At 42.1% G+C, this 20,789-nt stretch overlaps 1 protein-coding gene across 1 annotated transcript in view; it reads left to right on the top strand.

Annotated features, from left to right (window-relative positions):
* The window catches only part of LOC134797818 (golgin subfamily B member 1), a 108,653-nt gene extending 88,921 nt beyond the window's left edge, over window positions 1-19,732 (top strand). The window contains exons 24-38 of the mRNA XM_063770188.1: window positions 416-579; window positions 1,796-1,906; window positions 2,452-2,596; window positions 3,153-3,214; window positions 3,912-4,049; window positions 4,767-4,890; window positions 5,898-6,071; window positions 6,639-6,823; window positions 7,167-7,299; window positions 7,862-8,041; window positions 17,379-17,542; window positions 17,989-18,105; window positions 18,618-18,739; window positions 19,110-19,173; window positions 19,610-19,732. Of these exons, the coding sequence (XP_063626258.1) occupies window positions 416-579; window positions 1,796-1,906; window positions 2,452-2,596; window positions 3,153-3,214; window positions 3,912-4,049; window positions 4,767-4,890; window positions 5,898-6,071; window positions 6,639-6,823; window positions 7,167-7,299; window positions 7,862-8,041; window positions 17,379-17,542; window positions 17,989-18,105; window positions 18,618-18,739; window positions 19,110-19,173; window positions 19,610-19,706 (1,980 nt within the window). The 3' untranslated portion in view covers window positions 19,707-19,732. The remainder of the gene's footprint in view (window positions 1-415; window positions 580-1,795; window positions 1,907-2,451; window positions 2,597-3,152; window positions 3,215-3,911; window positions 4,050-4,766; window positions 4,891-5,897; window positions 6,072-6,638; window positions 6,824-7,166; window positions 7,300-7,861; window positions 8,042-17,378; window positions 17,543-17,988; window positions 18,106-18,617; window positions 18,740-19,109; window positions 19,174-19,609) is intronic.
* Window positions 19,733-20,789: the final 1,057 nt, after the last annotated feature.

The raw sequence follows: 20,789 nt of genomic DNA, 5'->3' as shown, positions 1-20,789 counted from the left end.
TAACGGACGTGGGCTATTATATGCATAATTTATAACATCCTATACTCGTATATCTCGAAAGATGCTTCGATAATTTTGAAGACATGTGTATTATGGTATCCTGCAGGCATAATATGGTAGCATACATCCCGCATTGAATACATGACATGAGTCACTGTCATATTCTGACTGCGAGGCGAGTGTAAGCGACGAATGCTTTATCATGACATGACAGCATTTTTCTATTAGACTACTAAGTCTTGTAACTATTATTTATTAATAACAAATTCTAACTGGAATTTGTTATTAATGACTAATTTAAACATTCAACTTGAGACCTTTCGGCATCTCAGACCAAATTAACAAAGTCAGTCTTAACGCGATATAATTATCATTGAATTTATTGTTTCGCTTTAGAGACTGATTTATTTGACAGGCCTTCGAACTAGCCAAAGCCAAGCTAGACGTCACAGAGCTTCGCAACAGTCTATCACAAGCCACGAAGCAAGCAGCCGACGGAGAAGAATTCAAACAACAGGCGGAGACGATGAGGGCAGAAAGGGACAGATTAGCCGAGCAGCTACAAGCAGTTTCCGAGAGGTGAGAAATCTAAGTTATGCTACCTGTTTGTTAATTATTTATTACAGTACATATGGTCCTATTTTCCCGCACTAGTGCGTAAAATAGCACTTTTCGTGCGTATGTCAAAAGTTTAAAGGGCCATATATACTGTAAAACGTTGTACGATACACGTACGAATACATAGGTAATTCGAATTTCCTCTTTTCTGCACTTGTATCGTAAATAACTATTACAGTACACGTACATATGGTGCTACTTTACCGCACGAGTGCGATAATAAGCACGTTACATAACTGCGTCGAAAATTTAAAGTACTATATGTACCTACTGTAAAACGCGGTACGATACATGTGCGAGTAGGTAATTCGCATCTCGTGTCGATTTAAAACACTTCCTTCGGTCGTGTTTTAATTTATCGCCACTCGTTGCGAATTTCCTATTTTTCGCACTTGTATCGTAATGTACTATGTATTATGTGCATGTACTAAAATTTGAAGTATCGTTCATGTAGATGTAGTATTGTTCATACATTATGGAATGAACGAGGAAAGTATGCCATCAGGACAGTGTTTCTACATGATGGGTAAAACACTGTCCTGATGGCATAGTTTCCTACTCGTATTTCTAGAGTACACTTGATTCATAATGGAACTACGAGTGAATTGGATTCCTCTGTCATCACGTAAAAGTCAAATTTTGAAAGCATGTTTTAGAAAAAACCGGACAAGTGCGAGCCGGACTCGCCCACCGAGCGTTCCGTACTTTTTAGTATTTGTTGTTATAGCAGCAACAGAAATACATCATCTGTGAAAATTTAAACTGTCTTGTTACCACGGTTCATGAGCATATAGCCTGGTGACAGACAGACAAACAGAGGAGTCTTAGTAATAGGGTGTTTACCCTTTGGGTACGGAACCCTAAAAACGAAACCTTTAATTAAACATTGAGTTTGGTTGCACTAATCGTTCTTTGGATGTTGTTAACCTTTTGAATTGCTTTTGAACGCCAAACGGCGCATCCATTTACCGTGCCACTGACGCCAGTGACGCCACGGGGGTAAAATTTAGTTTTGTGAATAAATAATGCCAACCTAAAAGTGGGGTGTTTTTCAGTAGATTTTCATCAAAAAAACGATCGACGGTAAATGCCGTCTTTGGCGTCAATGTCACGATTTTGCGTTGACGTCAATTGCGGTCTGTGGCGTTCAAAAGGTAAAATTCCCTTATTTTTGCAGAATACGGGAAGAATCTGACGTGTCGGAGCTGAAGATGAAACTACATGAGAAGGCTGAGAAATGCCAGGACTTGGAGGCGGAGGTCCAAGACTTAAGAGATCTAGTAGACAGGTAACATACATTTCACTGACTATTAATGAAGGAATATAACAGTGTTCCATAAGTTCTTTGAGAGATTTTTATATCTTATAATCTCTACTATTATGTATTAAAAAGAAACTTTCTAATTTGTTTACTTTACTAGTATATGGCCAATAACTATAGCAGTCACCCTATACGGAATACAATCAGCGTCACCTACAGAAGTTGCTAAGTGGACGAGGTGTTAAACTATCTCAGCACAACTTATTGTAAATTCAGTTCTTAAAAGATAAAGTTAGATTCTCTAAAGTTCTCGGCGGGTAACATTTAATAATATAAGGTCCTTTGGCTGCCAATTTAACTCTTGGGAGAGGGGAGGTAAGCGTGTGTAAATCTGGACCACACCCTTCTACACTCATGGTCGAATTTAGAGGAACGCAAAAAAAAGGGTTTAATTACTGGATTACCTAAAGTAATTTCAAAATCAGTAACAATTTTTTTTTTTGCGATCCTCTAAATTAAACCATGAGTATATTAGTTACTTCTGACTATACAAGTGTGAATTTTGTGTGTAGACTACGCGAAACCGGACAACAATGTTCATCGGAGCAACGCGCACTGGTCGTGAGCGGGACGAGGTCTCCCACTGCGGAACTGGAACGCGCTCTGCGAGACCAACTCGACTATTCTCATCAACTTGATCAGGACATTATGGAACAGGTCGGAATTCATCACAAGACATTTTAATTGTAGACGAATATTTATAACTGAGCAGACTGTGAAATACAATGGTACTTGCATTTACAGTTGAATGGTGCAAGCTCGCAAGAGAACCACTGCGATGATCGTGCTAAAAAGTTCAAAGGAGGCCTATTTTCTTTAATGTCGCAATCTTTTTATTTATTTTATTTGCATCGTAATTTTATCGTGATTATTGTATTAACAAAGCAAAACAGTATTAACAAAATAAATAAACTAAGCATTAAAATTAAAACTAAAATTAAAACTAAAATTAAAACTAGGGAGCTAGCGAAGCGTCTCAATGATGCTACGGGTGACCAGAGGGCTGGGTACTTCCTTGCCCAGCGAATTGGCATTGCCATTCAGCGCGGCAATGCCACCAGCCTTCTGGTCACCCTACCATCCGGCGCCGAGCTAGCTCCCATTTTTTATTTGTAAATATGTGTACATACTTTAGGCGTATTTTCTTGTGTTGTACGTATTTTACTTGTACCAAAACCATCTAAAATATTTAGTAATCATTTCTTTGTTTCAGATTCTATCAGGGAGTAGCGACGAACACGAAGACATTCCAAGACTCGCTTTGAATTCTTCAAAGTGAGTTATTATTATTTCTTCTATGCTTAGCCGTAAAATAATATTATTTAAGTTAATTAACATAACTTGTGTTTAATCTATAATTTTTTTGATGACTTTTTTTTCGTTATTAATTTAAAATCTATCCATTGTGCTACAAAAATACTTTAAATAGATGTTTAAACTCTATGAAATGACTCACGAATTGATGATTTATTTATTTTCTTTTACTATTTTTTAGATCATCGAGCTCCATTCACTCGACATCTTCAGACCGCATGAACCGTCTCAAGTCCGAGAACGACAAGCTGGTCATGCAGGTGAACAACCTGGAAGCGAGGCTCAAGGATAAGGACGCACTCATCACGGAACTCAACAGGTGAGACCACTTCTCATTTAGATCCTCGAGCTCCATCCACTCGACATCTTCAGACCGCATGAACCGTCTCAAGTCCGAGAACGACAAGCTGGTCATGCAGGTCAACAACCTGGAAGCGAGGCTCAAGGACAAGGACGCTCTCATCACGGAACTCTACAGGTGAGACCACTTCTCATTTAGATCCTCGAGCTCCATCCACTCGACATCTTCAGACCGCATGAACCGTCTCAAGTCCGAGAACGACAAGCTGGTCATGCAGGTCAACAACCTGGAAGCGAGGCTCAAGGACAAGGACGCTCTCATCACGGAAATCAACAGGTGAGACCACTTCTCATTTAGATCATCGAGCTCGATCCACTCGACATCTTCAGACCGCATGAACCGTCTCAAGTCCGAGAACGACAAGCTGGTCATGCAGGTCAACATCCTGGAAGCGAGGCTCAAGGACAAGGACGCTCTCATCACGGAACTCAACAGGTAAATAACGGAATGGGGGAAATTGTCATATATGTACTTGGAAATTTCGACCCATGCCACCGAGCCCGGGTGGCCGAGCGGTACAGGCATTTGTCGCGTAAACGGAGGACTTTGGTTCGATTCCAGCCCCGGGCACTGGAGGCCTTGCTCATTTTTTCCTTTGTATTTCGTTTATAGGTGATACCATTTCTTTTTGTGGTTCTGGGACGTCAACTGCTTGAGTGAAATCAAAGATTGTATTAGATGTGTACAGATCAATTCACAAGAGCTGGCACGAATGGAACGAATGAGTGAATGAAAATAACTGTGTGTATGACATTCACCAATAAAATGGCGGCTCTGACTGTATACCGATACCTGTGTAACTCACATAATGAAAGTTTCGTTCATTCCATTCGTGCCAGCTTTCGTGAAACGACCTGTAAAGTCTAAGACAAATTCCTGCTTTGAGTTTGACAGATGACGTATACGTATGCGGTAACTCAGTTTGCCAAAAGCCGTTTGACAATTCAGTTCAGTTCTATATGCCCAGTTACCACAGAGCACAGAATCTATAGCGTATAATGCAATTTTCTTTACTGTCAAATTGAGACCGAGTTTTTCTTTTAATTTCAGATCAAGCGTTATTTAAAAAATATAATTTATTTTTGCTAACTTCTTTCACCGGTATTTGCTTAGTGAAAACATTTGGTTTCAAAATAAAACACATTGTTTCAGAATACGTGACAAGCTAGTGCAGGACTGGCAGGCGGCCAAACTACGCCTGCAGGCAGAAAAGGACAACTGCGGGCGCCTGCAGTTGCTGCTGCTCACACACAAGGAGAGCGCGGAGACTTTACAGGTATGACTTTCTTACTACTACTTACTAGCGACATCTAGTTAAACTTATGGAGATTTACCGTACGTCTAGGTTCAATAGATGGCGCAACGATTTGGGCAGATGATCTTCATTGCGCTATCGAAGTCCTTAAAAACCATATTTAAAGCAATATTTACTTTATCAGGGTTACACAAATGTCAGTCTTTCAGTGTCAGTTGTTAGTTTGGAGACGGAGACGGAGACTTTGGTGGATTCATTCAATCTAACATTTTCAATAACTAAGCAATTAAATAATCGCTCGACGCATTTAATTCTTCTGACTGCTGTTTACCAAATTAACAGGAGTTCAAAATTGACGTTTACAGGTTCTCAAACTTTGAAATGTGGGAGAATTTTAACCAACAGTGAAAATTATTTTAACGGCATTAATTTTAAGTTATTCATGTAGAAACATAGTAAAATAAAACAAATCTAATGTATTAAATTAAACTTTATTTATCTATACAAGACAAACGTTTAAAAAACTAATTCACAGTTACACATTAATTACCAAGCTTACGACGTGAAAAGTTTGGAAAACACTGCGACTGCTGACACTGAGCGAGAAGGAAATAACAATTAACACGCGTTCGACAAGGATGACGGTCAGGGCATGAAGTTATCTAGATCCGAATTGTCAAATGTGCACAGCGCTATCCTGTGTTGCCAGTAGTATAAACAGAATTACCCGAAAGTCTGAAATTTCTTTTGTGAATCGGAAGATATTGCTAACGAGTAATTAAAAATGACGTGTTATTGTAAAATTTAAGCTAAAATACATATAAATGAAAATTATAAAATCATAAAGAAATATTTTAACTTATTAACCATAGGTATAATGTACCCATGTAACATGTTGTATGTTGAAATAAAGTGGCAATGTTATTGTGACGTAGGCCCGTGTCACTCTGGGAATGGAAGACCATGTTTTATTAGACCATGGGGTTATTCATTGTTTTCCACTTTATTAACTATTTAGTTTTCTTCAGAACCAAGACTCAAATATGATCCAGATCCTAAAGAAGCGCCTAGAAAGCGCGATGCAATCCGAGCTGGAGCTACAACAACGTGAGATGCAGCACAAAGCACGCCTCGCTACGCTCGAACGCCAACTCATGCCCTCGGGGCAGGACGAGCCGAATGCCAAACTGCTTCAGGCAGAGGTAACACAATTAAGTTGTATTTTTCTTCAATATCACACAAATTAGAACGGCAATATCTCAAAATGACAACATCCTAATCGCATTTATCATAGAAGTACAACCTCGAAAAACGACAATTTTTATGAAGCCATAAAAGGAGTTTACCCTGTTAACCAGTATTAAAAAAAATATTTAAAAAAATCAGACGTTCCGAAGATGAGATCTGTCTTGACATTAAACGAATTTTACAGCTCATCTCGGGCATTTTTAGTCACTCGCGCTTTTCACACGGGAGATATGTCTTGATATCCCCCTCTATCGATTAGTCAGAAAAGCTTAGCAGTGCGTACCTGTATATCATACCAAATCTATAGTCTGTATCTTTAGGTATTTAAAAACGAGTAAACAAAATCTACCCTCAAATGGCTTCTTAAGCCAGTTGAAGGTAGATGGAAACATTACATGATCAAATAATGTAGGTTAAAGTCAGGTCGTTCATGGACAAATCCAGGTGGTTTTGTATTTGGTTTATTTTTATTTAAGTACCTAAAGATACAGAGTATAAATATATTTTTATATTTTTTGCAGCAAGAGAATACGGAACGGCTCCGCGGCGAGATCTCCCTCCTCAAGTCCAAACTAGAAGTGGAACGCACCCGCGCGGGCGACACGCAGGCCCAGCTCGACCACAGCAAGGCGCACGCGCAGAAGGAGCTGGATGCCAAGACAGAACAGTGCCACGCGTTGAGGACAGAACTGGCGGAGCTCAGAAGGTAACCTTACTATATTAAAGCTACGACACCGATTGACACCATGCCGTAACGCAAAGTTCTATAGATTTAGGCTCACACTAGCGTCTCCCGAGCGTCGGCGTCTAGTCAACTCTAAGCGACGCAACTGCGCAGCGACGCCATTTTTTCACTGGCGTGAGCCATGGCTCAAATCATATCGTGATATTATCTTCAAATCGTGTATATTCAATCTTTGAATTTGCTAGGTGTGGGGTGATTCGAAGTTTGTTGATATTAAACAGGTTTTTATAACGTCTTATTTAAGTCTAATTAATTAGTTCTGCCAGCCTATTTACAGAATAAATATTCAGATTTTCATTGACAGACTAAAACATGACGCTGGCGTGGAATTACTTCGAGCTAAGGAACTGCTGAATATTCAGAGCGGCGCCATCGCCGAGTTGGAACAGAAACTGGCGACGCAAGCGCAGAAGCAGAGACCTATCAATGATGCTTTGGTAAGGCAGTATTTACTTTACTTTGCTATTTATACATCTTATTCTTTCTATCCTTTAAACGAGCAATTCTTGTATGTATATTTAGGGGATCTCGGAAACGGGGTTTTCTGGGGCGAACAATCGATCTAGCTAGGTCTTATCTCTGGGAAAACGCGCATTTTTGAGTTTTTATATGTTTTCCGAGTAAACCTCGGTTTCCCAGATATTCAACGTTAGTTAATCTGCGAATCGGTGGAGTCGGTGGACCTTGTCAACCTTATGTCTTTGTAATATAATAACTAATAACAAAAAGCTTTACGAATTGTCAGTTAATTATAAGATGTAATGTTTTAAAAAGATGTGTCCCTCCGAGTTTCTTGCCGGCCCCATATTGGGATACCCTCCTCCAATTAAACCTTCTCAAGGCAGAAGTGTAGGGTTAGAGCCAGTGTAGCTTTATTTGACGTTCATAAGCGCATTGTATATATGTCTACTTGAATAATAAACTATCTTTAACAGTGTGGACGATAGTAACGATACTCTCGAGCTAATATTTGACATGCAAATAAATACGTTGTTTCAGACGGAGATCGAGTCTCACAAAACGGAGTTAGCCCGCGAAATAACCAATCTCCGAGTGTTAGTGACGAGTCCAGAACTGTCCGCCCTGCGCGACGCGAGACAAGAGTTGTCGTCGCGGGTGGACGCGCTGCAGGCCGAGCTGCGGACCACCAACAAGGGCACCGAAGAAAAAGACCAAGCTGTAAGTACTATTCCATTGCATCTCTAGGAACGTAGAGAGGCATAATAGAGAGTACTCTCTCCAGGCAGGTGTTGTGCCTGGGGACACAGAATAAATAATAGTACTACCGTACAGAAAGGACACTTCCTACAAAACCGAAGATTGACAGCGATTCAGGGATCATGCTGTCCCTTTCTAAGAGGCGGGAGGGGGTCAAGAACTGGCAAAAATCGTCTTACGTAATAAATGAATGGCGCCCAGGTGGTTCAATTATTTCTTGTTGTTATTCTGTCCCATTAGCCAGGGGATAATAATAGCACAGTTTGTTAGAAAACATGTTGCAACACGTTCTACTTACATGCTTAGTATGTAGGTAACACATTATGGAAACCACAAAACATGTTTTGAGATTTTAAATAGCATAAAACCAGGATTTTAAGAGTGACCCAGGAGAACGTGGGTAACGTAACCATGGCAACGAGTAACAGGAAAAAGTTTACTGATCCAGTTGTCAGGACAATCTATTTCTTTCTCCTAGAGAGTTGAAGACGTAGCCGCGAGTTGGATGGTACGCTTGGGGATACGAGTTGCGTGCTGATGTCTACAGCAAACTGTTACATAACTATACATGGGAATGTTTTAGCATGCTGTTTTGCTCAGTAGCATCAAAGAGTGTATAGAGGCGGATTGTCAAAGTAAATTATGAAGCCACTGTTAATTTACTGCCATCTTTCGACAGAAGATTAAAATTGTTAGAACGCCATTTGACTTTATCCTTATTCTTTCACTGATATCTGTTAACTTGTTAAATATTGCAATTAACGCCATCTACTCGACAGTAGGCCAAAGGTTATGGCGCCATCGCTCGAAAAGATTGCACCATACCTTTGGCCTACTCTCGAGTAGATGGCGTAAATATTAACATTTAACAAGTTAACACATATCAGTGAAAGAATAATGATCAAATTCAAATGGCGTTCTAACAGGTTTGATCTTCTGTCGAAAGATGACAGTAAATGTACTGTAGCTTCATAATTTACCATGACAGTAACTCTATATTTTAAATTCTCTTTGGTAGCATAGATGAGTCGCTAAGCGGGCGAGGTGTTCAAAATGCCCTTGACTCGCTCTTATTCTCTTAACAATAACGTCGCGTCAAGATCGTTTTGAACACCTCGCTCGCTTAGCAACTTTTGCTACTGACTGTATTACAATGTTTTTAGGTACCTATGTCTTGTATGTATTATCAACTTTTTACGTTTTAAGATTGTCTGTTAGAACTCCCATTCCAGTGTCCCAAATTTTTAAATTTTCCAGCCAAAAAACGACTAATTAAAACATAAAAAACCGGCCAAGTGCGAGTTAGACTCGCGCACGAAGGGTTCCGTGCCATTACGCAAAAAACAGCAAAAAAAACACGTTTGTTGTATGGGAGCCCCACTTAAATATTTATTTTATGTTGTTTTTAGTATTTGTTGTTATACAATGGTTATAGTAGCAAAAGACATAGTTTGTTTCTGATGTTCGTCCCCCCTAGTGAGAGGCCCGAATAATTTAGTTTGTTTTTATTGTTAGGCTATTTTATTATTTTACGTAGTTATTGTACGTAAATCCGTTGGAAAAGTAAGGAAGCTTAGATTTCGTTCAAAAATGAGTGACCTTTAACAATAAAATAAAATATTGATTGCCGAAGTTGGTTCCTGTTGCTTTTATTTTTAGTTACTTAATATTATTTATTGTTCAAATAAATGTTTTCTTTATTTAATTCCCTTTGTTTGCTTTAAATACGTTATAGGTTAAACCTAACCTAATCTTAGAATAATCTATTCCTGGTTGGTCAAATACTTTCTAAGTGAAACAAAACAAATCTTTTGAAGCTTTTATTCCGTCTCAATAAGAGTTATAGTTACGATATACAACAATATTAGACTAGGCAAGAAACTCGATACCTGTGTTAGAGGCATAAATTGACAGTAACTCATGAAAACATGTATAATATTCACTTACAACATGTAATTGTTTCTTATTAATTTGTTTATGGTGAAGAGCATACTCCCATCGTAAAGTCCGGCAAAGCACTTACAACCCCTATGGTGTTGCAGGTGTTAATGGTCATACATTAGGCGATTCCTCTGCTTGTTCGCCTCCTATATCATGAAAAATATGTAATAATTAATTATATATAAATATGTATATGAAGTCCCCAACCTGCATTGGGCCAGCGTGGAGACTATAGCCCAAACCCTCTCATGCTTGAGGCCTGTGCCCAGCAGTGGGACGTACATAGGCTATTTTTTTAATAATAATTAATTACTTATTATCTTTGCTTTGCATTACGCTAAGGGGCTGTCCATAAATTACGTCATCGTTTATTGACGATTTTTGACCCCCCCCCCTTAAATCATGCTTCGAATGACCCCGTTTCCTCCTACGTAATGCTACCATCATCCGATGTCCAGACCCCCCCCCCCCTAATTTGAAATGACGTAATTTATGAATAGCCCCTAATGCGAACAGGAATCGAAAGGCGTGTTTATTATTTACCTTTATATTTATACCTTTGCCCACGTCTTGTAGTTTTTTTATTGCACGCTAACAGACCAAATAGGTTAAACCTAACCTAATCTTAGAATAATCTATTCCTGGTTGGTCAAATACTTTCTAAGTGAAACAAAACAAATCTTTTGAAGCTTTTATTCCGGCTCAATAAGAGCTATTTCAAGCTAAACATCGTTCTCATCGTAATCCGTGACCTTGGTCTCCACCGAACCGTCCTTCTCGTCCGTCAGCGGCTCCACGGACCACAGGGCGACCGCGTACAACACGTAGAGGCTGCAGTAGAGCGCGTAGAGCGCTGCGGTGAGCGCGGCGAGCGCGGCCGGGCAGAGGCGGTTGGTGGCGCTCGAGTGCCATTGGTGCTCGGTGCATGAGCGGAGGTACTCGCATAGGTTTCTGGAAATATGATAAAAAGGTCTAAAGGTATCAAATTAAGACGTAAAGTGCGTAGTAAGGCCCTATGTCTGCACCATGTTTCATTTTTATAACGCAAAAGCAGAATAGGTACATGGTCGCACGATTTATGACTCTAAAATAGAGTACTCTCTGATGCAACCTCAAAAAAGAGAAAATACGAAGGAAGACAATTATGCACTACCTACATCTGTAAACATAGAGGCAGACAAACAGCGGTTCTATCCCGATAAAGCACTCAACAACATATCGTTACACGACAATTCACAAAACATTGCTGGAGTTACCAAATAATTAAAATGGCAGCAATCAAAGCTAGGATTACGTTAGTAAAGTAATGAATATACCTGAGGCGAGGCATCACGCGCTCGAGGCAGCTGACGAGGCAATGCAGCGCGTGTGTCAGCACCAGCACTATCACCCACACCGTCAGCAGGTACGGAGGCCAGCGGAAGGTGCCCAGGGCCGCTGCAAACCTAATCGAAGCTGTGTGTGTGCTAGTAAAGTAATGAATATACCGGAGGCGAGGCATCACGCGCTCGAGGCAGCTGACGAGGCAATGCAGCGCGTGTGTCAGCACCAGCACTATCACCCACACCGTCAGCAGGTACGGAGGCCAGCGGAAGGTGCCCAGGGCCGCTGCAAACCTAATCGAAGCTGTGTGTGTGCTAGTAAAGTAATGAATATACCGGAGGCGAGGCATCACGCGCTCGAGGCAGCTGACGAGGCAATGCAGCGCGTCTGTCAGCACCAGCACTATCACCCACACCGTCAGCAGGTACGGAGGCCAGCGGAAGGTGCCCAGGGCCGCTGCAAACCTAATCGAAGCTGTGTGTGTGCTAGTAAAGTAATGAATATACCGGAGGCGAGGCATCACGCGCTCGAGGCAGCTGACGAGGCAATGCAGCGCGTGTGTCAGCACCAGCACTATCACCCACACCGTCAGCAGGTACGGAGGCCAGCGGAAGGTGCCCAGGGCCGCTGCAAACCTAATCGAAGCTGTGTGTGTGCTAGTAAAGTAATGAATATACCGGAGGCGAGGCATCACGCGCTCGAGGCAGCTGACGAGGCAATGCAGTGCGTGTGTCAGCACCAGCACTATCACCCACACCGTCAGCAGGTACGGCGGCCAGCGGAAGGTGCCCAGGGCCGCTGCAAACCTAATCGAAGCTGTGTGTGTGCTAGTAAAGTAATGAATATACCGGAGGCGAGGCATCACGCTCTCGAGGCAGCTGACGAGGCAATGCAGCGCGTGTGTCAGCACCAGCACTATCACCCACACCGTCAGCAGGTACGGCGGCCAGCGGAAGGTGCCCAGGGCCGCTGCAAACCTAATCGAAGCTATGTGTGTGCTAGTAAAGTAATGAATATACCGGAGGCGAGGCATCACGCGCCCGATGCAGCTGACGAGGCAATGCAGCGCGTGTGTCAGCACCAGCACTATCACCCACACCGTCAGCAGGTACGGAGGCCAGCGGAAGGTGCCCAGGGCCGCTGCAAACCTAATCGAAGCTATGTGTGTGCTACTAAAGTAATGAATATACCGGAGGCGAGGCATCACGCGCCCGAGGCAGCTGATGAAGCAATGCAGCGCGTGTGTCAGCACCAGCACTATCACCCACACCGTCAGCAGGTACGGCGGCCAGCGGAAGGTGCCCAGGGCCGCTGCAAACCTAATCGAAGCTATGTGTGTGCTAGTAAAGTAATGAATATACCGGAGGCGAGGCATCACGCGCTCGAGGCAGCTGACGAGGCAATGCAGTGCGTGTGTCAGCACCAGCACTATCACCCACACCGTCAGCAGGTACGGCGGCCAGCGGAAGGTGCCCAGGGCCGCTGCAAACCTAATCGAAGCTGTGTGTGTGCTAGTAAAGTAATGAATATACCGGAGGCGAGGCATCACGCTCTCGAGGCAGCTGACGAGGCAATGCAGCGCGTGTGTCAGCACCAGCACTATCACCCACACCGTCAGCAGGTACGGCGGCCAGCGGAAGGTGCCCAGGGCCGCTGCAAACCTAATCGAAGCTATGTGTGTGCTAGTAAAGTAATGAATATACCGGAGGCGAGGCATCACGCGCCCGATGCAGCTGACGAGGCAATGCAGCGCGTGTGTCAGCACCAGCACTATCACCCACACCGTCAGCAGGTACGGAGGCCAGCGGAAGGTGCCCAGGGCCGCTGCAAACCTAATCGAAGCTATGTGTGTGCTACTAAAGTAATGAATATACCGGAGGCGAGGCATCACGCGCCCGAGGCAGCTGATGAAGCAATGCAGCGCGTGTGTCAGCACCAGCACTATCACCCACACCGTCAGCAGGTACGGCGGCCAGCGGAAGGTGCCCAGGGCCGCTGCAAACCTAATCGAAGCTATGTGTGTGCTAGTAAAGTAATGAATATACCGGAGGCGAGGCATCACGCGCCCGAGGCAGCTGACGAGGCAATGCAGCGCGTGTGTCAGCACCAGCACTATCACCCACACCGTCAGCAGGTACGGAGGCCAGCGGAAGGTGCCCAGGGCCGCTGCAAACCTAATCGAAGCTATGTGTGTGCTAGTAAAGTAATGAATATACCGGAGGCGAGGCATCACGCGCCCGAGGCAGCTGACGAGGCAATGCAGCGCGTGTGTCAGCACCAGCACTATCACCCACACCGTCAGCAGGTACGGCGGCCAGCGGAAGGTGCCCAGGGCCGCTGCAAAATAAACATGCTTTACTATTGCGTATGCAACTTCTAAACCAAACTACTTAGACGAAACAAGATATAAACGAGAGATGTTGTCTTGCCCAGGCGATTGTGCTTTTGTCCACTTTGTGATTAGACTACATTTCTTAATGACGTGTACATAGGTAACATATATTAAGTTCTAATTTGCTAGGAGATAGTTATCCAGGAGCTGTGACAATCTCTCTCTTCTAATACGCGAGCAAAGAAGAAATACTACACTTTTTCACTGGACGTGCCTATTTGCCGGGGCCGGAGCTTTTTTGAGCATTGCGGCAAAGCCACAGAGACTGAATCAAGCGCGGCTAGTTCAGTTGACTCAAGAACAGCTCATCCAAACTCTCCTAGCACTCAGCAAGACAGATAACTACTGAAGTGAGATCAGGAAGATGTATTATTTAAATAGTATACCTGTCACGAGAGCGCCGCTGTGGCCTTGAGGGTCGATCAGTCTTTCGCGAGAAACGCGGCGCGTTACGTCCAACGCGTGTCCGGACTTGCGTCCGTGGCGAGGCGAGGTTCGCAGGGAGCGAGCTGACTGCAAATACAAACATAAAAGTGTTATTAAGCCGTGAACTGCCTAATTTAAAAGAGAAGAAAATATTTCCCAAAGCGGAAAACATATATATGCCTTACTTGGATGTGAAAAAGAGTCCAGCAAATTAGCTCGACAAGGAAAAGGCTTACCCGAGGCCACGGAACGCACGCGTGCAAGCCCGACGCTGACGCCGGCCGTAATACATTGGTCAGAACAAAATGTATAGCGGTCGGCGAAGCGTGCGTTCCGTGGCCCTTAGGTTAGAGTCCAGCATCTTTTTACGTTTACTAGTATGCATTTGCTGCGACCGAAGACGCGACCGAAGCCCTCGTATACCTACACCTTCAACTCAGCCGGCCAGCTTCATTGCGCACCATGCAATCGCATTTTCAAAACCAAGTTTGGCTTCGCAAGTCATATTAGAGCGTTCCATGTTCCTAATTAAAAATATTTGGAGGAGTCGCCATCGTCGGACACGGCGAGAAGGACTATATATATATTTGCTACGAATAGAAACGCTAATATCTTAAACGGGTTACCGTGGTAGAGAGCTTGGCGAACGAGAGCGGGATGGGTTGCTCCTTCTCATCAGCCGGCTCTTTGGCGTTCAGCTCAGTCTTGGTGAACGAGGGGTGGTCGCCGCACATACTGCGGAACACTAATATTATCAACATCAACAATCCATTGAGACATACCTATGTTCTATCAGTTCTATGTTCTGTATAGATCGTGTCATTCACGAAGACGTGTGCCTTGACTCGTATTATCATGTTATTAAAGGTTAGATTTGAAATGACATGAACTATAATCCAATTAATGTCGGACAATTCCAAGTGAAAATCCTGAATAGAACGACAAAGCTACCGGTATTTCTAATTGGATTCATATTTGAGACGATAAATCTGAAAATACAAGCAATAGATCAAACTAGCTTGTATTCTGGCATAACGTGAGCTGCGTTTAAGGTAATTGGGAAGTTTCCTGTACTGAAAATAAACTATTTCACACCATGTACGAAATAAAGCACCAGCTAATTATTAGAAAAACATATATAGCAGTTATTTTAAAACACAATTTCTATTTAATAAATCGGATAGAAATATAAAAAGCAGGCGAGTTAACCGAAACGAGTTTTCATATAAATTACATATTAGCAAATCTTTTTGACAGTTCTAAAAAAAGAAGCTGACTTGACTAGTAGGAAAGTAGCCTATTGGCAAAAAGAATAGATAGTATAGAGGGGTCCTGTCATTGTAAATTTTGTAGTCACTGTAAATTTACTGCCATCTATCGACACACGACTAAAACTCAAAATGAAAACGTATAAAGTTATCAAAAAATGTATATATATGGATAAATGATTTTATTATTTTTATATCATTTTGATCCATGTTCATTCACTGATATCTATGTGTTAAAATTGTTAAATATGATACGGTGTCGTCACGCCATCTAGCCGAGGATAGGCTAAAGGTGTGTGCGCCATCTATTCGAGAATGACTTTCACTTGAATTCCGAGGCACGTTTTTTCCTTAGACTTTATTCGTCTTAGACGAAGTTACATATGTCTTTGCTATTGGGGACAAAACAATTACCCGCGGTTCCATCTTGGAGCTATTAATTCGTAACTGCCCTTTTTGCTTAACTTAAGCCGAAGACGGAGAACGGATTTCACCGAGTCCCAGCTACCAATATGCCAAAACATTTGAAACCTTTCCAGCCGTTTCGCGCTGATGGAAACAAATATATGTACAATATATGTTTCCAATCTTTATCATTTTGAGAATTAATAGCATGTGTTTTAGAGCCAGGCGCCTTTGACAAAACCAATATTTCTTAATTTTTTTCTAAAAGCTACAATGAATATTGTTGCTCCGTGGATTTTTTGGTATAAATCTGCCTTATATCTATATAACTTGACCATTTTATATACTTCGAAGGTGTATTAAATATTACCACCATCGTAAGGTTTTTCCGAGAGACATTCGGTGTTAATGTTTGTGTGATATATACTTACACCATAGTGGGGAGCTTGTTCGACTCGGTTATAGAGGTAGGATCCATCTCCATTCCTGCTATTCGTTCATCTTTACGGTTTTATGCACTTTTGCTAATAAAATGTAAATATAAATAAATAAAAACGTATAAAATCAGTCACATCGGTGACCGTGACATATAAATAAACGTTTGTCAAAACGACATTCTATTTTTAATTTTTCATTCAAACAAAAATTTAAATTACAGACGTTCTTGCAAATAGGTTGATTTAGTGCCATTATATAATGGACGAAAGAGACACGGATTTGGAAATTCATTAAAATTAGACAATTTTAAACATTACATTGTTTCATCACTACACCATATAAATAAAACAAAATCCCCCGCCGCGTCTGTCTGTTTGTATGTTTGCGATAAACTCAAAAACTACTGGACAGATTTTCATGCGGTTTTCACCTATCAATAGAATGATTCTTGAGGAAGGTTTGGGTGTATAATTTGTTAACCCGTGCTAAGCCGGGGCGGGTCGCTAGTACGGTAGAACAGGGTGACTTTCAAATGCAGGGGCGACTTTAAAATTCTAGTTTTTAAGCCATAATATATTTTTATGCGAGATTTTTTTACAGTAGGTGAATATGAATATATAGTAATCTAACTAGTTACAGGAACATTTTCAGTAAATAATGAATAATGGTAATTCTATGGCCGTTTTAAATCTATCAAAGTAACCCCAAATTTTCAAAAGTCACCCCGTTCTACGGTACTAAGATACATCTGTAGTTTTTAATCGTCAAAAGCCTATAATATATATAAGTTTTTAATGTTCCTAATTTTCTAGTCATAATCTTTTACGACAAACCATGTGCCTTTTGTTCTCCTTGAGAACCTTAAATAAAGCGCCTCCATTCCGAAACACAGACTTAAGGGGAAGACGCAATGTTCATTAGAGTCGGACCAAGATAACTCAGCACAGATTTGGCAGTGACAAAGTGTGGGAGCATTTCCTATGAACATTTAGTTGCACCTCCGCACTTTGCTACGTCAAGCCCGTCAAGGTTGGTGCAGAGTTAGCTTAGACGGTTCTTTTTTAATGTCCTTGGTTGTTAACATAATCAATCTACTTGTCACCAGATCCGCTACCTCCACAACCGCTGCCTGAAGCTGGAGAGCTGCCGCAAGGCCCTGGTGTGGCAGAAACGGTACCTACAGCGAGTGGTGGCTGGCTACAACGAACTGGAACGCAGTCTGCGCTTAACCCGTGCGCCCGAACAGAGCACTGGCAAGAAGAGATTCAAGTAAGTGGCACCTACAGTTGGTTGTTTGTCAGAGTTAGACCAAGAAAAGTCTGCAGCGACTTGGATAGCCCACGCAGTGAAAGTGTTATTTTAAACGTCATAATTTCATAGAAGTTTGACGTTTAAAATAACACTTGCATTACGTGGGCTATCAAAGTCGCTGAAGACTTTTCTTGGTCTAACTTTAGTTGGAATTTTAATTCTGAATCGAAAGGAAATGATATAATATTTATTATCTTAGTACTTTGGTCGCTACTTTTCTTCAATCCACCAACGGAACGGCGGCTGGGGTTTATGATACATCTTTCTTAACCGCTTTACGAGTCATCGCCATCTTGGTCATAAAAATGTGTTATTGGGTGAAACATTTCTAGTACTCAGACCCTTACAAACTTAAAAGAGGCGAGATAAAATCGCAAATTTCCCAATTAATTATGTATTTTCAGATGCGTGGCTACTTGCGTGATCGTGGTGCTGCGCATGGGTTTCCTCGTGCGGCGGCGCGCGCAGCTCCGCGCGCTGTCCGCCGCCGCCATCCTGCGGCCACGCACCGACAACACACCGTGAGTCTACCGTTGCTGCCATCCCCCAAAGGGGATACTGAGCGGTTTTCGAAGGCACATTATGAAACCGCACGCCTAAGGATTATCAAACATGAGGACTTCGTAGGCGGCGCCAGAGTGATATACCTATATAAACGCTCAACGCATGACAAGTTTTTTTCGCATGTCGCAATAAAATCTCAAATCACATCGACAATTTTAATATGTATAAGGTCAATGTGGCTAATTCCGTCGTAGGGTCTATTCCGTCCACTAGCGTTTTTCTCGAACAACATTGATAATTTCGTCGACAAAGCAGCGATCGCTTTTAATTTCAGCAATCAAAAGCAAAAGGTTTTTTTTCCTACGGTTGAAAATCAAAGAAATATACGCTTACGCTCGTGGACGGAATAGTCCCTATGACGGAATTAGCCACATTGACGTTACAGACAATTTTAAAAGCGCCGTTGTGATTTGTTAGTCTCCAATTGTAAGCCTCAGTCTGAATCTGAACCCATCTATGTTATGTATAGGTCGTCCCCGAAGCCCACGGACGGCACGCCGGCCTCTCGGCCTCGCACTCGGGCCCGCGACACCCTAGCCCGGCGCGTGCTCGACCACGACCGGACGCTGCACTCCCCCGCTACACCACAGCGTAAGTTAAACTCCCTTATAACTTAGTCGGTATAAGGCCGGGTCTACCGTAGGTGCTCCGCGCGTGCTCGGCTCGTCTAGCGTAGAGTAGGTTGTAGTGTAGACCCAGAGCCAGCCTAACATGGCTCTCTAGGCCGGTTGACGCCATACAGATTCTAATAGTTCGTGGCGTGGAATGTTGCTGTTTCCTAAAATAATGTAGCGTCAACCAGAGACCTAAATCTAAATTTTTAACAATATTGACATGCATATGTATCTATAACAGATTTTGTCTTTACCTAAACCAAGTCGAAGTTTGTTAGGTGCAAAGTTGTGTTTCTACCTTTCAAAAACAGGCATGAGGATGTGCTTATCATTTCGTGTTTTTCTAGTGGGTGACCTCATCCGCCGGTCCTACAGTTCCAACTCACAGCATGATGACTCCTTCGGGCTAAGGTAGGTAAACTTGTGCAACTACCAAAATGCACAAATTGTACAAAATGATTCCTCTTATATGTATATGTCTCTTAGTTAAATAATTTTATTCTCTCGGTGGGACAAGGTCGATTTTTAGGGTTCCGTACCCAAAGAGTAAAAACGTGACCCTATTACTAAGACTCCACTGTCCGTCTGTCTGTTACCAGGCTGTATCTCATGAACCGTGATAGCTAGACAGTTGAAATTTTCACAGATGATGTATTTTTGCTGCCGCTATAACATCAAATACTAAAAACAGAATGCAATATATATTTAAGTGGGGCTCCCATACAACAAACGTGATTTTTTGGCCGTTTTTGCGTAATGATACGGAACTCTTCGTGCGCGAGTCCGACTCGCACTTGGCCGGTTTCGTATATTTTTTTCTTGTAATATTCATTTGTTTATGTCACAGTACACCCCGCGGCGGTGCGTCGGCCTACCTGGACAAGTTGGGCCTCGTGAGCCGCTGCCTCAACCACGCCATGGACGCCTCCCGCGACGTGCCCTGATGACGTCACCTCAAGTCACACACGTGACGTCACATCGAGCGTCACACGAGCGTGACATGACACGGTTCCAGCGAACGTTCTGGTCTAGAGTTTACTCTAAGTCTGTACTTACTTTGCAGTGACAATGTACGGCAGCGTCATACTTGTCATAGCTTCGTGGGCAGACTTAGCGAAATCTAGCACTATGTTCGCATCATGAGATTATCTAAACAGGTCGCCAGTAAGCAATAATGTCTTTTGAAGGTTCCACTTCTAATTTAGACTTGGTTAACCAAATATGTTGGTTTATTATTTTGTAGGCTGGCGAACTTTTTAGATGATTTCATGAATGGTAGAATTAATTTATTTTGATCTTTTATGATGTATGACTGGTGCGGAATCTTAAATGCTGACATATTGTACCTATCACGGATTTACTGTTTAATATTTTGTCTAATGATATGAAAGTTACCTGTACTTGTCCTACTTTAGTTTCACAAGGATTTAATGAAAAGTTCATTAAAAAAAAAAGGAAAATAAAAAGAGACGACTCGATTTTGTAAAAAAGTGCGATTTTGTAACACTAATTATTGGGGGTCTTTAAGTCAAAGATTACTCAACATGTTTCTCTCTATAACGAGGTGCTTCAACAGGAGCATGCGGTGGCGGAATCTTACAATATCTTTACAACTCTTTACAATATGGTTAACGAACTGACATTTAACAGTGTTGACGATGGTATGTCAGCATTTCAAGGTTCTAATATTGCATTTTATTTATAAATTAATCCCAATGCATTTCCATATGATTGGCCAGAAATAGACGTAAGTATTAGAATAGTGCCAAATTGAATTAGTTGTATTTGTGTTACTTAATTTATGTTTAAAATTAGATAAGCGTTGGAGATCGTTCCATGTTTCGGTTGTTGCCTCTCCGCCTATTTGTTTTTTTTGTATGTATGTATGAGAGTGGATTGTATGTAATATTTAGTATCGGAAACCTTGTCGTCCTAACTTGCCTTAGTACAGTTAGTTTCGAAATTATCAAAGCGTTAAAAAATGACGATGACATAATGTCATTTTAAATTTCGCTATGATATTTTAT

The sequence above is a fragment of the Cydia splendana genome, chromosome 15, assembly GCF_910591565.1.
Source record: "Cydia splendana chromosome 15, ilCydSple1.2, whole genome shotgun sequence".
Classification (NCBI taxonomy): Eukaryota; Metazoa; Arthropoda; class Insecta; order Lepidoptera; family Tortricidae; genus Cydia; species Cydia splendana.
This window is presented reverse-complemented; position numbering and strand designations above follow the sequence as displayed.